Source organism: Pleurodeles waltl, chromosome 2_1, assembly GCF_031143425.1.
Source record: "Pleurodeles waltl isolate 20211129_DDA chromosome 2_1, aPleWal1.hap1.20221129, whole genome shotgun sequence".
NCBI classification, from domain to species: Eukaryota; Metazoa; Chordata; class Amphibia; order Caudata; family Salamandridae; genus Pleurodeles; species Pleurodeles waltl.
The window spans coordinates 6,872,219-6,891,538 of NC_090438.1; the positions used below are offsets into that span (position 1 = coordinate 6,872,219).

General features: G+C 47.3%; 1 protein-coding gene across 4 annotated transcripts in view; it reads left to right on the forward strand.

Moving 5' to 3' along the window:
- The window catches only part of LOC138257912 (mucin-like protein 2), a 625,312-nt gene that overhangs the window by 94,164 nt on the left and 511,828 nt on the right, over positions 1 to 19,320 (forward strand). For all 4 annotated transcript variants that reach the window (XM_069205907.1, XM_069205908.1, XM_069205905.1 and 1 more), the window contains exon 3: positions 9,796 to 9,861. In XM_069205907.1, the coding sequence (XP_069062008.1) occupies positions 9,796 to 9,861 (66 nt within the window). The remainder of the gene's footprint in view (positions 1 to 9,795; positions 9,862 to 19,320) is intronic.

Sequence of the window (19,320 nt, forward strand, 5' to 3'; positions counted from 1 at the left end):
TCAGAGTTCCTCTGCATCTCTCTCTTCACCTTCTGCCAAGGAATCGACTGCTGACCGCGCTGGAAGCCTGCAAAACTGCAACATAGTAGCAAAGACGACTACTGCAAATCTGTAACGCTGATCCTGACGCCTTCTCGACTGTTTTCCTGTTTGTGCATGCTGTGGGGGTAGTCTGCCTCCTCTCTGCACCAGAAGCTCCGAAGAAATCTCCCGTGGGTCGACGGAATCTTCCCCCTGCTACCGCAGGCACCAAAAAGCTGCATTACCGGTCCCTTGGGTCTCCTCTCAGCACAACGAGCGAGGTCCCTTGAATCCAGCAACTCTGTCCAAGTGACTCCCACAGTCCAGTGACTCTTCAGTCCAAGTTTGGTGGAGGTAAGTCCTTGCCTCCCCACGCCAGACTGCATTGTTGGTAACCGCGACTTTTGCAACTTCTCCGGCCCCTGTGCACTTCCGGCGGAAATCCTTTGTGCACAGCCAAGCCTGGGTCCACGGCACTCTAACCTGCATTGCACGACTTTCTAAGTTGGTCTCCGGCGACGTGGGACTCCTTTGTGCAACTTCAGCAAGCACCATTTCACGCATCCTTGTAGTGCCTGTTTCTGGCATTTCTCCGGGTGCTACCTGCTGCTGAGAGAGCTTCTTGTCTTGCTCGACGTCCCTTCTCTCTCCTGGTCCAATTTGCGACCTCCTGGTCCCTCCTGGGCCGCAGCAGCTTCCAAAAACGCTAACCAAACGATTTGCAGCTAGCAAAGCTTGTTGGCATTCTTTCAGCGGGAAAACACTTCTGCACAACTCTCCACGGCGAGAGGGATCCGTCCACTAAAGGGGAAGTCTCTAGCCCTTTTTGTTCCTGCAGAAACCTCAGCTTCTTCTGTCCAGTAGAAGCTTCTTTGCACCCACAGCTGGCATTTCCTGGGCATTTGCCCATCTCCGACTTGCTTGTGACTTTTGGACTTGGTCCCCTTGTTCCACAGGTACCCTAGATTGGAAATCCACAGTTGTTGCATTGTTGGTTTGTGTCTTTCCTGCATTATTCCTCTATCACGACTTCTTTGTCTTTTGGGGAACTTTAGTGCACTTTGCACTCACTTTTCAGGGTCTTGGGGAGGGCTATTTTTCTAACCCTCACTATTTTCTAATAGTCCCAGCGACCCTCTACAAGGTCACATAGGTTTGGGGTCCATTCGTGGTTCACATTCCACTTTTGGAGTATATGGTTTGTGTTGCCCCTATCCCTATGTGTCCCCATTGCATCCTATTGTAACTATACATTGTTTGCACTGTTTTCTAAGACTATACTGCATATTTTTGGTATTGTGTACATATAACTTGTGTATATTTGCTATCCTCTTGCTGAGGGTACACTCTAAGCTACTTTGGCATATTGTCATAAAAATAAAGTACCTTTATTTTTAGTATAACTGTGTATTGTGTTTTCTTATGATATTGTGCAAGTGACACTTGTGGTACTGTAGTAGCTTCACACGTCTCCTAGTTCAGCCTAAGCTGCTCTGCTAAGCTACCATTATCTACCAGCCTAGCTGCTAGACACCCTATACACTAATAAGGGATAACTGGGCCTGGTGCAAGGTGCAAGTACCCCTTGGTACTCACTACAAGCCAGTCCAGCCTCCTACAAGCCTAAGCTGCTCTGCTAAGCTATCATTATCTATCAGCCTATGCTGCTAGACACCCTATACACTAATAAGGGATAACTGGGCCTGGTGCAAGGTGTAAGTACCCCTAGGTATTCACTACAAGCCAGTCCAGCCTCCTACAGGAAGTTTCTAGCCCTTGTCGTTCTTGCAGAATCCTCAGCTTCTACCATCCAGTGGCAGCTTCTTTGCACCCACAGCTGGCATTTCCTGGGCATCTGCCCACTCCCGACTTGATCGTGACTTTTGGACTTGGTCCCCTTGTTCCACAGGTACTCTCGTCTGGAAATCCATCGTTGTTGCATTGCTGGTGTTGGTCTTTCCTGCAGAATTCCCCTATCACGACTTCTGTGCTCTTTGGGGAACTTGGGTGCACTTTGCACCCACTTTTCAGGGTCTTGGTGTGGGCTATTTTTCTAACCCTCACTGTTTTCTTACAGTCCCAGCGACCCTCTACAAGGTCACATAGGTTTGGGGTCCATTCGTGGTTCGCCTTCCACTTCTAGAGTATATGGTTTGTGTTGCCACTATCCCTATGTGCCCCCATTGCATTCTATTGTGACTATTCATTGTTTGCACTGTTTTCTATTGCTATTACTGCATATTTTGGTATTGTGTACATATATCTTGTGTATATTTGTTATCCTCATACTGAGGGTACTCACTGAGATACTTTGGCATATTGTCATAAAAATAAAGTACCTTTATTTTTAGTATATCTGTGTATTGTGTTTTCTTATGATATTGTGCAAGTGACACTAGTGGTACTGTAGGAGCTTCACTCGTCTCCTAGTTCAGCCTAAGCTGCTCTGCTAAGCTACCATTTTCTATCAGCCTAAGCTGCTAGACACCACTATACACTAATAAGGGATACCTGGGCCTGGTGCAAGGTGTAAGTACCCCTTGGTACTCACTACAAGCCAGTCCAGCCTCTTACATGGCTCCAGAGTGGCCATGTCAATGATGGTCCAGGAACCTCCTTCACCAGTCCATCTATCCACATCTCCAGCTGTCATGCAGGCTGGAGCTATTGATGAAATTCAGAGGCCAAATGGTGCATCCCAATCTCTCCTCTTTGAGTTTCGCAGCATGGCTCCTGAGCTGGTGCAATATGGACACCTGAATCTTCCACAAGACTGCATGGACATTCTTAAAGAAGCAAAGCGAACTTCCACACAAGCTGCATATGCCTTCAAATGGAAGGGATTCTGCATTGGTGTTCATCTAAAAACAAAGGCCCTACCACCTGCCAGGAAGATGTCTTCTCCCATATCTACTCCATTTGGCACAATCTGGCTTGAATTCTCTTCTATAAAATTCCACCTGGCTGCTCTTACTGCCTACAGAAAATGTCCTTCACAAACCTCTTTTTTCAAAACCCCGGTCATCAAGGATTTCTTAGAGGGTTTGAAAAAGGTCTTTCCTCCTACTAGGCATCCTTTTCCTTCATGGGAGCTGAATGTATTCCTCTCACACCTTATGCAAGATCCCTTTGAATCCATACATAAGCCCTCTCTTAACACTTATCTTGGAAAACCACTTTCCTGGTGGCCATTACATTTGCCCGCAGAGTTAGTGAAATCCATGCACGCTCACGCGAGCATACACCGCATTTCATTCTAACAAAGTAGTCATGAGAACTCATCCAAAATTCCTCCCAAAGGTAATTTCGGATTTCCATGTCAACCAAACCATATCCCTGCCTACATTTTTTCAGAATCCTTCCCCTCAATCAGAAAGATCTCTCCATTCCCTGGATGTAAAACAAGTTCTCAAATTCTACCTTGACAAAACACGAAGCATTCGCAAATCGGACTACGATCCTCTTCGCACTGGCTTAGCCACATTTAAGCAATCCATTTCATGATAAATAGTGTTGTGTATTTTATTATGCTATAAAAAAGCTAACAAAATAGTCCCTACTAGACCAAAAGCGCACTCTACTAGAGGGAAAGCAGCTACTGCTGCTTTACTGTGTAATATTCCCATCCCAGAGATTTGCAAAGCGGCGACCTGGAAATCAGTTCACACATTCACTAAACACTACTGACGAGATTACGATGCTAGAACAGATGCTGAAGTAGGTCAGGCTTCCATCAGAAATGTATTCTCTTAAAATTTTCCAGTTCATCCTCTGTCTCTTCCCCCGCTCTCCATAGGGATGGGCTTGCTATTGTACTCAGTGCTTATGACTAAACATGGAAATCCCATATGAGAGAAGGAATGGTTTCTTACCTGTAACTCCAGTTCTTTTGTAGGGGAATTTCCATGATAAGTTATTGGCAACCCCCCCTCCTCCCCAGGTGAAGAGACAGAGGTATCGATATAAACTGTACAAGTCTAAAGTCAACTTCAAAAGCAACTCCCACCAGTTGTGCATGATGGGATACTGGTGGGCTCTGAGTTCTTAAAGGCACAGTCTCTTTTTTAGCCTATGAGGCTACTCTGCCCTCCTCTGATTCATGTCTATCATGCAAAAGGGGTTTGTGAGCGAGATTCATTCTGTTGACAAATGTGCTGGCTTTTTCCTTTGATTTAAGATGGAGAGTTCAACCAGCGCAGTGAAATGTACATAGGCTGCATTATCTGTCCACTTCGTAAGTGACTTTGCAGGCTTTCCTGAAGAAAGGTGAAAACGTCCACTTAAGAAGATACTCTGGAGCACTTTAAAGAAATGCTCCGGGGACCCAACACTTGGGCGGGACTATTCAGTGCTTATGACTTATCATGGGAATTCCCCTATGAGAGAACTTGGGTTAGAGGTAAGAAACTGTTGCTTTTTTCCTCACGTCACTGTTGTACCTGGCACTTTGTATCTTGGTGACAATTGTTGCAGGTTTCCCAACTTTAAAGCCAGGAGACAGGTCACTCACCTCAGGCAGTCCCCCTCGCTGGCCCAGTTCAGGAAGGACATCAAGATTTGGCTCTTAGAATGATCAGCGCCTTGAGAACCCCTAGTGAAAAACTGCACTTTACAAATATCTGATTGCTTGATTGATAGATTGGTCACTGTCCTCTTGCTGACGTCTTAATGGAGCAGGAGAGCACGTTTAGTATCTATGATGTGAAATACTGAAAGAACATTTTCTGTAAAGCTAACAACGTGGCACATATTGTGAATTGCACATGATCAGTTTAGGAGGCTGGCCTGGCTTGTAGTGAGTACCAGAGGTACGTACACCTTGTGCCAGGTCCAGTTATCCCTTATTAGTGTAGAAGAGGTGTTTCTAGCAGCTAAGGCTGATAGAAGGTAGCTATGGCAAAGCAGCTTAGGCTGAACTAGGAGACATGTAAAGCTCCTACTATATCACTGGTGTCATATGCACAATATCATAAGAAAACACAATACACAGATATACTAAAAATAAAGGTACTTTATTTTTATGACAATATGCAAAAAGTATCTCAGTGAGTACCCTCAGTATGACGATGAGAAATATACACAAGATATATGTACACAAACCAAAATTATGCAGGTTGTAGCAAGAAAAGTAATGCAAGCAGTGTAAAGTTACAATAGATTGCAATAGGAGCACATAGGTATAGGGGCTACACAAACCATATACTCCAAAAGTGGAATGCGAACCACGAATGGACCTCAAACCTATATGAGCTTGTAGAGGGTTGCGGGGACTGTAAGAAAACAGTGAGGGTTAGAAAAATAGCCCACCCCGACCCTGAAAGGTAGGTGTAAAATGCACTTACTACCCCCAGAGAGCACAGAAGTCGTGATAGGGGGATTCTGCAGGAAGAACAAACACCAGCAATGTAACAACAGTGGATTTCCGGACCTGTGTACCTGTAAGACAAGGGGACCAAGTCCAAGAGTTGCTACAGTGTTGAGAGTGGGCAGGAGCCCAAGAAATGCCAGCTGAGGGTGCAAGGAAGCTGCCAGTGGTTGGAAGAAGCTTGGTGTTCTACAAGAACGAAGAGGACTAGGAACTCCCCCTTTGGAGGATGGATGTCCCACGTCGTGAAGAAGCTTGCAGAGGTATTCTCACGCAGAAAGTGCGCAAACAAGCCTTGCTAGCTGCAAGGGTTGCGGTTAGGGTTTTTGGATGCTGCTGTGGCCAAGGAGGGACCAGGATATCGCCACTTGGATGAGGAGACAGAGGGGGCACCCAGCAAGTCAGGGAGCCCTCACAGAAGCAGACAGCTCCCGTAGAAGTACCTAACCAGGCACTTGGAAGAAGAGTGAACCGGAGTCCACCCGAAGTTAGGAAAGGGAGTCCCACGACGCCGGAGGACAACTCAGAAGGTTGTGCACTGCAGATTAAAGTGTCGGGGACCCAGGCCTGGCTGTGCACAAAGGAAATCCTGGAAGAGTGCACAGGAGCTGGAGCAGCTGCAAATCACGCGGTACCCAGCAATGCAGTCTAGCGTGGTGAGGCAAGGACTTACCTCCACCAAACTTGGACTGAAGAGTCACTGGACTGTGGAAGTCTCTTGGAGTTGCTGAGTTCAAGGGACCACGCTCGTCGTGCTGAGAGGGGACCCAGAGGACCGGTAATACAGTCTTTTGTTGCCTGCGGTTGCAGGGGGAAGTTTCAGTCGACCCACGGGAGATTTCTTCAGAGCTCCTGGTGCAAGAAGGAGGCAGGCTGCCCCCAGAGCATGCACCACCTGGTTACAGTCGAGAAAGCCGGCAGGATGAAGCGATACAAGGTTGCTAGTAGTCGTCTTTGCTACTTTGTTGTGGTTTTGCGGCGTCCTGAGCAGTCAGCGGTTGATCCTTTGGCAGAAGTTGAAGAGGGAGATGCAGAGGAACTCTGGTGAGCTCTTGCATTCGTTATCTGAAGAATTCCCCAAAGTAGAGACCCTAAATAGCCAGAAAAGGAGTTTTGGCTACCTAGGAAGGAGGATTGGCTACCAAGAGAGGTAAGAGCCTATCATAAGGAGCCTCTGACGTCACCTGCTGGCCCTGGCCACTGAGAGCAGTCCAGTGTGCCACAGACACCTCTGTTTCCAATTTGGCAGAGGTCTGGGACACACTGGAGGAGCTCTGGGCACCTCCCCTGGGAGGTGCAGGTCAGGGGAGTGGTCACTCCCCTCTCCTTTGTCCTGTTTCGCGCCAGAGCAGGGCTGGGAGATCCCTAAACCGCTATAGACTGTCTTATGCAGAGATGGGCACCATCTGTGCCCATCAATGCATTTCCAGAGGCTGGGGGAGGCTACTCCTCCCCAGCCTTTCTCACCTTTTCCAAAGGGAGAGGGTATAACACCCTTTCTCTGAGGAAGTCCTTTGTTCTGCCTTCCTGGGCCAGGGCTGTCTGGACCCCAGGAGGGCAGAAACCTGTCTGAGGGGTTGGCAGCAACAGCAGCTGCAGTGGAGACCCCAGAAAGGCAGTTTGGCAGTACCCGGGTTCTGTGCTAGAGACCCGGGGAATCATGGAATTGTCCCCCAATGCCAGAATGGCAGTGGTCGGACAATTCCATGATCTTAGACATGTTACATGGCCATGTTTGGAGTTACCATTGTGACGCTGTACATAGGTAGTGACCTATGTACAGTGCACGCGTGTAATGGTGTCCCCGCACTCTCAAAGTCCAGGGAATTTGCCCTGAACGATGTGGGGGCACCTTGGCTAGTGCCAGGGTGCCCAAGCACTAAGTAACTTTGCACCCAACCTTCACCAGGTGAAGTTTAGACATATACGTGACTTATATGTTACTTAAGTTCAGTGGTAAATGGCTGTGAAATAACGTGGACGTTATTTCACTCAGGCTGCAGTGGCAGGCCTGTGTAAGAATTGTCAGAGCTCCCTATGGGTGGCAAAAGAAATGCTGCAGCCCACAGGGAATCTCCTGGAACCCCAATACCCTGGGTACCTCAGTACCATATACTAGGGAATTATATGGGTGTACCAGTATGCCAATGTAAATTGGTGAAATTGGTCACTAGCCTGTTAGTGAGAAATTTGGAAAGCAGAGAGAGCATAACCACTGAGGTTCTGGTTAGCAAAGCCTCAGTGAGACAGTTAGTCATCACACAGGGAACACATACAGGGCACATACTTATGAGCACTGGGGCCCTGCCTGGCACGGTCCCAGTGACACATAGACTAAAACAACATATATAAGCTGAAATATGGGGGTAACATGCCAGGCAAGATGGTACTTTCCTACAATCAGTACTCTGTCTACACTCGCCAATGTGTGCACAAGTATTACTGTGCTTTTGAGTGCTGCAACACCAAAGGCTGCACAAATCATTCACAATTACTTGTGTTAGTGTAAACGGATGGAAAGTATGTGTATGTGAGACATGGATTTCCCTGAAATACCTGCATGAACTTGCAGAGGTAGTGCTTCGTGCAAGTGTCACTGATGGGATGATTTCTGCAGATCCAGGGGCACAGCCACCCCTCCCCGTGCACACCAGTGTAAGCGGTCACGATTCCGAGCCAGCAGATAACAAGGGACCCCAATCACATCAGGCACCTCGTGGCACAGTGCAGCGCCTAGTAAAAGATGAAGGGGCCTGTGCCCTGGCTGAGAGCGATAATGGCAGGGTGCCTGACAGTAATGGAATGCGTATTACCGCCGTGAACTCCTCAAAATGTCCAGCTTTTAAATTCTCAGGTTCATAAATCTCTAGCGCCAAAATTTGATAACAAATAAATGATTACATTAAATACAACACTAGTCTGTTTTCGGAAAGACACGCACACCTTATTTGGGTGAGGAAATGCAAAAACAAAATTGTCAATTCCAATGTTGGGGTGCACAAGCACGACAGCGGTGTGACGAATGCCATGTCAGTCGTGCCGTGGCATGGCAGCAAGGAAACCTGTATTTTGGTTTGCATCTTGTTACTAAACCCTGGTCCGGTCTGGAACTAAGACAAATGAAACAAGTGAAAAGAGCAGGAGCCTATGAAGTACTTAGGTATGCGCGGCATGGGGTACACCGGACGCACAATGTGGAGATATACGAAGAGTCTCATGTTTTCCGCTCCATCCTGCGAGATGCCATCCTGGCGCTGGGCAGGTAGAGTGATGAGGGGGAGGGGCACACAATGGCCAGTCACTGCATGGCTTCATCATAAAGCCATATAGCGATTGGTCAGGTGCTGTGATTCTGAACCTCCTTCCAGAGAGAGGCCTCTCCGTGCCTACTGAGCCAATCCACATGTTGCTCTCTTCCTATTTATGTTTGCGAATAGCATGAGAGCAGCACCAGGATTAGCTGTGCCAGGCTAACCTAGTGCTCCTCAGTAGACTGGGGGCTGTGGCTGTTATCCCCTGACTTGTTAAGGGTTATGCTGTAGGAAGAGGGCTCAAGTGTGCATCTTGGGCTGGTCACAGGAAGGTATCAGTCCAACCTGACATGCGCAAGGTCAGACCAAATGGCAACTAAGCCCCACCTCTGCTGGCCCCACTTTTAAGGAAAGGCACCCAACTCAGCCCATTGCTAAAATAAAAGCACAGAGCACAGGGAAAATCTGCTTTTAATTAAAGATTTAATCAGGGGGCAACAAATACAGGAGGGCAACGCCCCCTACGCTCCAATGAAGGAACCGCCCGTCCCTCCTTCTTGCTTTCCTGTTTATTTACTTCTCCCCCAGCCCCACATTGTTTTCTGTCTCTCATCCATTTGATTTTCTCACCACTGCACTCAGTATTGCTCCCTGTCTTCACCGTCTGCTTTTCTCTGCCCCCACCCAAGCCCTCCAAGTTGCTCCCCCATCCGCGCCTCGTGTTGATGACTCCAAACAAGCGGCTTCTCCCAGCAGAGTTCCCTTGCTGTGTCTGCCCTGTATTGGTTCCCACCACTCACTATTAGAAAAAAGTTCACTAAATAAAAAGGGAGAACAAGGCCTGTTATTTCTCACAGGTAAAATGACACGAGCAGCTGCATCAAGCTTTTTTTAATTCTTCTTTAGACATGCGGCACAGCATCGCTAAAAACCAGTGCAAAAGGTGGGACTTATTGGCTTTGCCAGTGCTTGTTGTTATATCATCTATGTGTGATTTGCTCATTGTACAATGTGATGACCCCCTTTTCGTCTGAGGTAAACAGGTAGGTTCTGGAAAAAATTCAAACATTATTTTTGAAAGTTGAAATAGTATCTGACGCAAAAGAAGTGTCCCTTTCTGCTCTTTCCCCTAACTATGTATTTCAAATTGTCTTGTAGGAAGATCTACAGGATGTTTCTACACTTGAAGATGAAGCGACTGATAGTAATGATACTGATACTAATGTAAGTGTATTTTTGTCAAATCCTGAATGAAGCCCTTCATCTCTGTTTTATCCAAGTCCCTCTTCTCTTTTCATACATATGTTATGTTCTCCAGTATATGGTGCAGCTTGTGAGTGCCCTCTTGTGGTGTCAGAGGGCACTGCTGAAACGTGAAGATGTTGTGTACTTTATGACATCACATCAGCTCATCACCTCCTTCACCCACTCTCCCTGGGTTTTCACAGACTGAAGGGACTCATGGCAGGGATTGTTGGCTGTGCTGCTGCCTCTTAGGTGCCCATTCCTCTCCCAGCTACACATAAGGGACTAGGTGTCCTGCACTGTGGAGGAAATCTCTTGTCCTGGAAAATATTGCTATTTTATTGTCTACCCTGCAAACTAAATGATCCTCTCAGATGCACATCCTGGTGTCTCTTCCTATGTTTGAAGCCCCCCTACCGTCTCTGCGGTCTCTGGGGACTTCAGGAAGTGTTCAGAGGGTGGGACATTGCAGCACGACCCTTATGGTTTTCCATCCGTCTCCATCAGAAGTCCTCATTTGTGGGATGCCATGGAAGCCTGAGTGCTGCTTTCGGACCCTTCTGCACCTTCTCCTTGTCGGAAGAGCAGAGCGCAGGGACCACAATTCACGTTTCTAATAATCTAGGCAGGACAGAGGTTACAATTACATATGTCCCCGTCCTTTGTACACAGCAGTGAATACAATCCTAGCAAGCATTTTCAATGCAATGGGTCTCGCCTTTGTTCGAGTTAGAGCGATTAGCGTTGTAAATTCCTAACTGGAGTTTTCTTGCCACATAAATTGTAAATTAAAAGTACAACAGTTGACATAAGCGAGCCGTTTCAAAGCGCCACAGCGGCCATGAGCGCGAGAGACACAAAAGGAAAAAGAAGTTTTCTCACAGTCAAACATATCGGCAATGTGCAATTATCCTTGTGACAGGGTCGGTGTCCAAGTCGGTAACAAAAACTGCCCCAAGAAGGGACAAACGTAAAGCATTTACCAATCTCATCAAAGGATTTTTGAAAGCTTCATGGTTAAAAGCTTCAACTTACAGTGTCTTGGAATTGGGCAAGCAACAAAACCAATGTTTATTCTGCTGAAATCAGTGGGTTTTGTTATGACAAGTCCTAGCTGATTAACCTTATAGGTAAGCAAATCTGAAGCCCACCTGCAATTCCTGTGGATCTTCTAAGGTGTTTGTAAGTGGTTCAGACTGTGCCTGGCCTGAAACAGTGGAATGTGTGTACCACATGGACCCACTAGTACACTTTAACACCTAAGACTGCTTCCAGCATGTTTCATAAAAGCTTTCATATGCCCCAAAAACCAAGCTAAGTGGCCTTCGTAGGCACCAAAAGTGTTAAAACGTTTCCCAAGCGTGCCATCAAATGACTTTTAAGTGTCATTGTTGTCACGAAAGGTCTCATTGTACGACCAAAAAAAGAAACTCAAATTGCCATAAATCCCAAAACCGTCACAGTGTACATCTAAAACGCTCAAAGTTCCCCTTATATGCCACAAAATGCCACATCATACTCCAAAAAGTATAATTTAACCACCATGTCATCACACTTGAATGGCGTCCCCACACTCACCAAGTATGAGAAAATGGTCCTGGACGAGATGGGGGCACCTCTGCTAGTACAGGGGTGCCCTTACACTCAGTTACTGTGCACACAGACTTCAGGGTTGGAAGGCCTGACATATGGGTGACTTACAAGTGACCTGGTGCAGTGTAAATGGCAGTGAAAGGGTGCTTGCACCATTTCACACAGGCTGCAATGGAAGTCCTGGAAAAGCCTTTGCATGGGCTCCCTATGGATAGCAAAAGAAATGCTGCAGCCCATAGGGATCCCCTGGAACCCCAATGCCCTGCTACCTGGGTATCATCTACTAAGGGCTTATAATGGGGCACCAGTGTGCAAATTGTGGGGTGAAATACAGTCTACGAAGCAAGTTGTAAGGGAGGGAGCATAATCACTAGGGTCCTAGTTAGCAACATCCCAGTGAACAGAGTCAAACACACTGACAAACAGACAAAAGTGAGGGTAACAGGTATAGAGAAGGGCTACTTTCCTACAACCCCTCCCTCAAACAAAGGACAATAATGCTAACCTTGGCCATTTGAGACTTTATTGTCTAAGTGGTGATAAGTACAGAGTGGCTCAATAATAGAATGGTTACTCCCATTATCATCCACTATTTGGTTCCTTCCTTGTGGGGAGGTGTACCACCCTGTTTGTTGAACAATTTTCCCTGAAGTATAATTAAACTGTGGACCCTGTGACTCCTTATTTCCCAAGTTAGGAACTAGTGATAGAGCAGGGCAGTGTGACTGTCCTTGTGGCTCTATAATAGGGCAGGTTTGCTGTCCTAGGGGTTGGAAAGCTAGACAGGGATGCTGTCTGTAGGAGGCTGGCCTGGCTTGTAGTGGGTACCAATGACACTTACACCTTATGCCAGGTCCAGTTATCCCTTATAAGTAGATTAGTAGTGTTCTAGCAGCTTAGGCTGATTGAGGTAGCTATAGCAGAGCAGCCAAGGCTGAACTAGTAGACATGTAAAGCTCCCACTATACCACTTATATCATATAGCACTATATCACAAGAAACACAATACTCAGAGTTACTAAAAATAATTCTTGAAGTCGTAATCTGAGGAAAAGCCCACTGGAGAGACCCTAAATAGCCCTCAGAGGAGGATTTGCTACCTAGTAAGGTATGCACCTATCAGGAGGGGTCTCTGACGTCACCTGCTGGCACTGACCACTCAGAGGCCTCCAGTGTGCCCCCACACCTCTGAAAATAAGATGGCAGAGGTCTGAGACACACTGGAGGAGCTCAGGCACCATCCCTGGGGTGGTGATGGACAGGGGAGTGGTCACTCCCTTTTCCTTTGTCCAGTTTCGCGCCAGAGCAGGGACTGGGGTTACCTAAACCGGTGTAGACTGGCTTATGCAAGGAGGGCACCATCCCTGCCCTTCAAAGCATTTCCAGAGGCAGGGAGAGGCTACTCCTCCCCAGCCTGTAACACCTATGTCCAAAGGGAGAGGGTGTAACACCCTACACTCAGAGAGAAAATGCTTTGTTCTGCCTTCCTGGGACTGGGCTGCCCAGGCCCCCAGGAGGGCAGAACCCTGTCTGTGGTGTGGCAGCGACTGTAGCTGCAGAGAAAACCCCAGAGAGCTGGTTCGGCAGTACTGGGGGTCCATGCTGGAGCCCCAGGGATGCATGGGATTGGCTCCCCAATACCAGATTTGGAACGGGGGAACAATTCCATGATCTTAGACATGTTACATGGCCATATTCGGAGTTACCATTGTAAAGCTACATATAGGTATTGACTTATACGTAGTGCACGCATGTAATGGCCCGAACTATGTGGGGACACCTTCGCTAGTGCAAGGGTGCCCTCACACTTAGTAACATTGCACCTAACCTTCAGCAAGTGAAGGTTAGACATATAGATGACTTGTAAGTCACTTAAGTGCAGTGAAAATGGCTGTGAAATAACGTGGACGTTATTTCACTCAGGCTGCAGTGGCAGGCCTGTGTAAGAATTGTCAGAGCTCCCTATGGGTGGCAAAATAAATGCTGCAGCCCATATGGATCTCCTGGAACCCTAATACCCTGGGTACCTAGGTATCATAGTCTAGGGAATTATAAGGGTGTTTCAGTATGCCAATTGAAATTGGTAAATGTGGTCCCTAGCCTATAGTGACAAATTTAAAGGCAGAGAGAGGTTGGGTAGTGGGGTTCTGATTAGCGGAGCCTCAGTGATACAGTTAGTCACTACACAGGGACACACATTCAGGCCACAAACTATGATTACTGGGGTCCTGGCTAGCAGGATCCCAGTGAGACAGGCAAAACACACTGACAAATAGGGTTTTCACTCTGAGCACTGGGGCCCTGGCTAGCAGGGTCCCAGTGAGACAGTAAAAACACACTGACATACACTCACAAACAGGCCAAAAGTGGGGGTAACAACGCTAGAAAGAGGCTACCTTCTAACACTGTCTTAGCATGTTTAGAGCTGGTCAAAACCATGGATTTATCGGCTCTAAAGGAGGACAGAGTTTCTGTCCTAAGGTGTCAGGGGTGGTGCAAGGTTGTTGCACTAAAGTTTCCCTGGAATGGCAGGAAGGTTGCTCCATTCGTTTCAAGAAGGGGCAGGTTTTCAGTCCTTTCCTATGTTCCTACCAGAGGGTTCATCAACCCCTGGGAGCTAAGCTTGTGTAGTGTATGTACCACCTTGGTGGTGGTATCCTCCTTCAGAGGAACGTTATCCTTAGTGAAAGGGTGGGCAGGGGATAACTCAGTATCCTCCATGCTTATGATTTTAGGAGTATCCTGTGCTATTATTTCGTGCTCCAGGGCTCCTTCCCTACCTTGCTCTTTCATATGCTTGGAGATGAGGGGGGGGGGGCAAATGTTTGCGGATGCCCAGAATGGCTGCATGGGCAAGTAACTCATCCTCAGCCCATGGTGAAGTCTCTAGGTCATTTCCTAGGAGACATTCAACAGGTAGGTCAGGAGAGACTACTGTTGGAGGCTGGCCCTCTATGCAGTGTGCAAAACCAAGCACACTATGCAGAGGATTTAGGCAACCACACGTTGGTTCCCAGAGGTAAAAATTAAACCACCTAATGCTCCAGTTTTTAAGGTAGCTGGTCGAGCAGTTAGGATAATCCAGGAGATGGGCTAAGTATTTGTTGTACTCACAAATCCAATCATGCACCACTCACACTCAAAGAATAATTTGAAGGCAGATTTTATAAAAATACTTCAGACTTTTATATAAGTTTTAAGACTAAGATCTTTAAAATACTTTTCAAGTTATGACTTTTTGAAGTTTTTGCAAAGTGAGTCTTTCTGTGCGTAATTATGCACCATTGGAATCAATGCACAGTCACCTTTACAAATGCAGTAACAATCACACAGTTGAGTTACCAGCCTCTTCTCTTGAGGGGTGGCCAGAGTGGTCGGTGGGCACACTGTGCCAGATGGAGAGTCTCAAGCAGCTCCAGGTTCTGGCGGGAGCAGCGTTGGAGAGTTTCTTAGCACAGGCACAGGGCCACCTGGATGGGCCACTTGGAAAATGAGCTAGTTTGCAGACTTAAAGTTGGTGCCTGGGTTCCCCTTGGGCTGATGAGGTTGTTAGGGGCTTGGGACCCGGGGCGCACAGCATATCCCGTGATGCAAGGCCCAGGGCGGCCAGGTGCAGGCTATTTTGAAAGTTTTGAATGCTGTGCGCAACAAAGTCCAGTGGAGCTGGAGGTGAGTATTTTTGCGGGCAGCTTACAGGACAACGGGGGTACTCTGGTCAGAGGTCCAGGGTGTTTCTGAAGTCCCTCGATTACGGCTGCCCCCTGATCCTCTTTCATCTCTGGGGGAGCTGTTTTTCTGCTTGTCCGAAGTCAGCTGACCACCACCCAGGCTATTGGTGTAACACAGCCACTAGAGGGCGCAGTGCCACCAAACTTGGCACAGTTGTAGGTCACATCTGGGCAGTCATCGGTGTTTTGTCGGGTCTGGCTGTAGCTTCTGGTCGCAGAGATATCGGCAATTCAGTGAAGTGACCCTCACTGGTTTGTTGGTGCTTTGCAGGTTTCTTAATTTCTTTGAGTGGTGCCTCCACTCAGGAGGGAGATCTGGGGTAGTTCTTGAAGCCTGGAGGTCCCCTGGGTTTCTTGGAGTCAGTCTAGTGTCCAGCTCCTCCGCAGCGGCGATTTTTGGGTCCTGGGTGCAGCAGGCAGGGTTTGGCGCCTTTTCTTGTGCAGCAGGTCCTCAGTTCTCTTGCTGTGGTCTTCTTTTGGTGCTGGTTTTCCTTTCCTCTTTGAATCCTTTTCAAATCTAAATTCTTGGTCTAGCGGAGCCCCTTAAATACTGAATTTAACCAGGAAGCGTCCAAAGAGACACTTACCCTTGGGTGGCTACACCCACTACAGTGACCACTTTCTGTGGGAATAGTCACTTCCCTAAACCTAATTGGCTATTTCCCTCCATTCCAAGATGGATAAAAATGAAATGAAGGGTCCACCTCGCCTGCAAGCCCCTAGGGGTGGTGCATGCTCAGTGAGGCACTCCTCCTACCCTTTTTGTGGTTTCCCGCATTTGCTCCCTCCAGAAGTGGGGGTTTGGAAAGGGGGAGGCCATCTGCTGCTAGCAGCAGGCCTGGGGGTCGCGTTTCAAGGGTGGTAGCCCTTTGAAGCTCACTGCCAGGGCAATGCACATTCCTGAGGGAGAGGAAGTTAGCTCCTCCTCCTAGGAAGGGCTTTGTTTCACAAACCAGAGAGACAGGGCTCTCCCCCACGGTTTGTGTATTGGCCGTCTGGATGTGGCAGGCTTGCTGGAACCAGTTAGAAACCATGCCAGGATAGTTAGCTTTTTTAGGGGGCACCTCCAAGGTGCCCCTTGGGTACTTTTTATAATAAATTCAGTACTGGTACCAGTTTGGATTTATCATTCTGAGTTGTTTGATATCAAACAACCCAGGGTTCAGAGTAGCCATTATGAAGCTGGGAAACTAGTATTGACCAGTGTCCAGCACATAAATTAAAATGGCTGCTCCGTTCACTAACTATGTCCCAGGCTTGCCTTGCCCCTAAAGTACTCACTGTGTTTGAGTAGGAATAACTATTTATATATGTAAAGTGGTTTGTAGAAATGACTCATGCAGCAACACATCACCTCTATTTACAAACCTATCCCAATAAACATCTGTCTTTTGCAAACATGACTTTGTGACATGCGGACATGTGAGTTTTTTGAAAATGCGCTGGAGTGCAGAGAATGGCCGTCGAGGCGTTTCTAAATCAAACAAGCAAAGCCTAAGGTCTGGTTTTGGCAAGCATGCAACAAAAAAGACGAGCCGACGGCTGCCATCAGCACAAAGCAGACACAGAAAAAGGGAAACATAAGTTTGCCCGCAGTAAACGGTATTGGCAAAAGTGCAATTATCCATGTGACCGGCAAAAGTGCTATTATCCATGTAACAGGGTCCATGTCATGCAGAGTGCTCGACTGCTGCCCAGCGAGATCCTGCTGTGTAGGAAATAAAACGAAACAGTTGTCCAGAAGCTGGGAAGAAAACACAGAGCCTTGTATGTTTTCAGTAGTTGTCCGGTGCGCTCGAGAAGGGCTAAACACTGGAAAAGGCATGACATATGCAAGCCTTTCACTAGTGAAAGCAAGCAAATTTTAAAAGGCAAGCCCACGAACCAATGAAAGTGACAAGCGTGACATGGTTGTGATTACAAGCCCACAGAGAGATTACACCAGGGACAGAGCGTTTTGCGCTCAGCCCTAAAAAGGTTTTCCCCATTAATTTTTTCATAGAGATTTTGAACAGCAATAGTGCAAAAACTACTGGATGGAATTACACCGAATTTGGCAGGAAATTGGCAGGAATTTGGCGTGCTGGGATCTGATTGGCTGACAACACTTCAACACTTCAACAGAAGTTGTTGAAGTGTTATCACCCATCTTGGGACTTGGCTTCAGCCGAATCCCCCCAAAAAAGTAAAAAAGAAAAGAAAAAGGGCCAGGGTAGAATCACTCTGACCCCATAGCTCTGGGGGTGAGGTCCCCAAGGGACCCTTCCCACACCCTCCAGAATAAAAGCATTTTTTTTAATTTTACGAGCAGATACTCAGTAGACCCGTGAATCAAAAAGAAAATGAAGGGCGGGCTCCTGCACTTCTTCAGCCTAATACCCCCAGGTGGGCCAAGTCCTGGGGGCTTTTTAAAAAAAAAAGCAGGGGGACTCCTGGGCCCCTCCTGCTGCCCTGAGGACCACCACCCCAGGGCGATCTCCTAATTAATGCGGGGGCCCTCTGGCCCCCGTCGGTACCCTGGGGACCACCACCCCCTGGGGCAAATGTTTACAAAATTAAAGGGGGGGTCCCGATGGGACACCCGTTCCCCAGGGACCACCACCTCCCAGGGGCTATGCAAACATTGGAGGGGGTCATGCGGCTCCCCTTGAGGAGCCTCTGATGGCCCTGGGGACTGTCATCACATAGCTGTTTTCTGTGGCTTGGTTGCAGCACTGAAGCCAAGCCACAGCAAACAGTTCGGGTTTTGACGGCAGGATCTTTAAACTTTAAAGCAGGTCCGCTGTCAAAATCTGACATTTCATCTCTGTCCCCTGCATGCGTGCAGAGAACATAGATGAAATGATTCAGCAAGCAGGGAGCTGATGCCTAGGCATTTCCATGCTTGCTGAAGCATTGGCACTGCAAGGGAAGCCTTAAGGCTTCCCCGCAGTGCCAAGTAGCCCATAAAAACTTTGTATTAAAAAAAATAATTAAAAAAGTAGGGACCACAGGGGGAGACCTTCTTCTTCCCACGCAGTCCCACATAGCATGTAAAGGGCTTTGTAATAAAAATAACTAAATAAATAAATTCCTAAATAAATAAATACATAAAATAGGGTTGCAGTCCTTCACACTGAGCTATGGGGGTTCGAATCAAGGTGGACTCATTTTTGAATTTTTTTTATTTAAGAAAAAAAAATCTACTTTTTAAAATATATTAAATAATCTTTTTTGTTAAATCCAACAAAAATATCTAATTCTAAGTATATGAGATATTAAACCCTGAAAAAACTCTCTTTCTCTCTCACTTTCTCTCACTTTCTGTCTCTCTTTCAATCAATTTCTCTCAATCACACAACCACTGAGACACTCCACTCATACACCCACTCACAGACCCACTCAGACACTCACACACCCACTCACACAACCACTCAGACACTCACACACCCACTCACAGACCCACTCAGACACTCACACACCCCCTCACAGACCCACTCAGATACTCACACACCCACTCACAGACCCACTCAGATACTCACACACCCACTCACAGACCAACTCAGACACTCACATACCCACTCACAGACCCACTGAGTCCCTCATGCAGCCACTCACAGACCCGCACACAGACTGACGTACTGTCACACCCAGACAATCTGACAGCCACTCTCCCAGATAAACTCTCTCACACCTATTCTCACACCCAGAGAAGCTGTTGCTAACTCCCCCTGTGCACGGCGAAAGGGCTGTGCACAGTGTGGGTTTAGGTGGGTGGGGAGTGATGGCGGCAGGGTCTGGCTGCCGGCAAGGTGTTGCGGGCAACGTTCCCTCCACATGGGTGAAGGACGTGCACAGTTGGCTGCTTATAGGGGGTTGGCCCCAGGCCTAGCTGGAGGCCAGGCTATATGTTAAAAAAACATAGAAATTCAGTGTAAAAAACAAAGGTTACAAGGAAGTTATAGTTACAAAATTGAATTAAAAAAAAACATAGAAATTCACTTAAAAAACAAAGGTTACAGGTACTTTATAGTTAGGCTCAAATTTAAAACATACAAAACCATAGGAATTCACCAGTTATAGTGAGAGTTACCTCAAGTAACTATAACTCGTGTTTAAGGTAACTATAACTCGCACC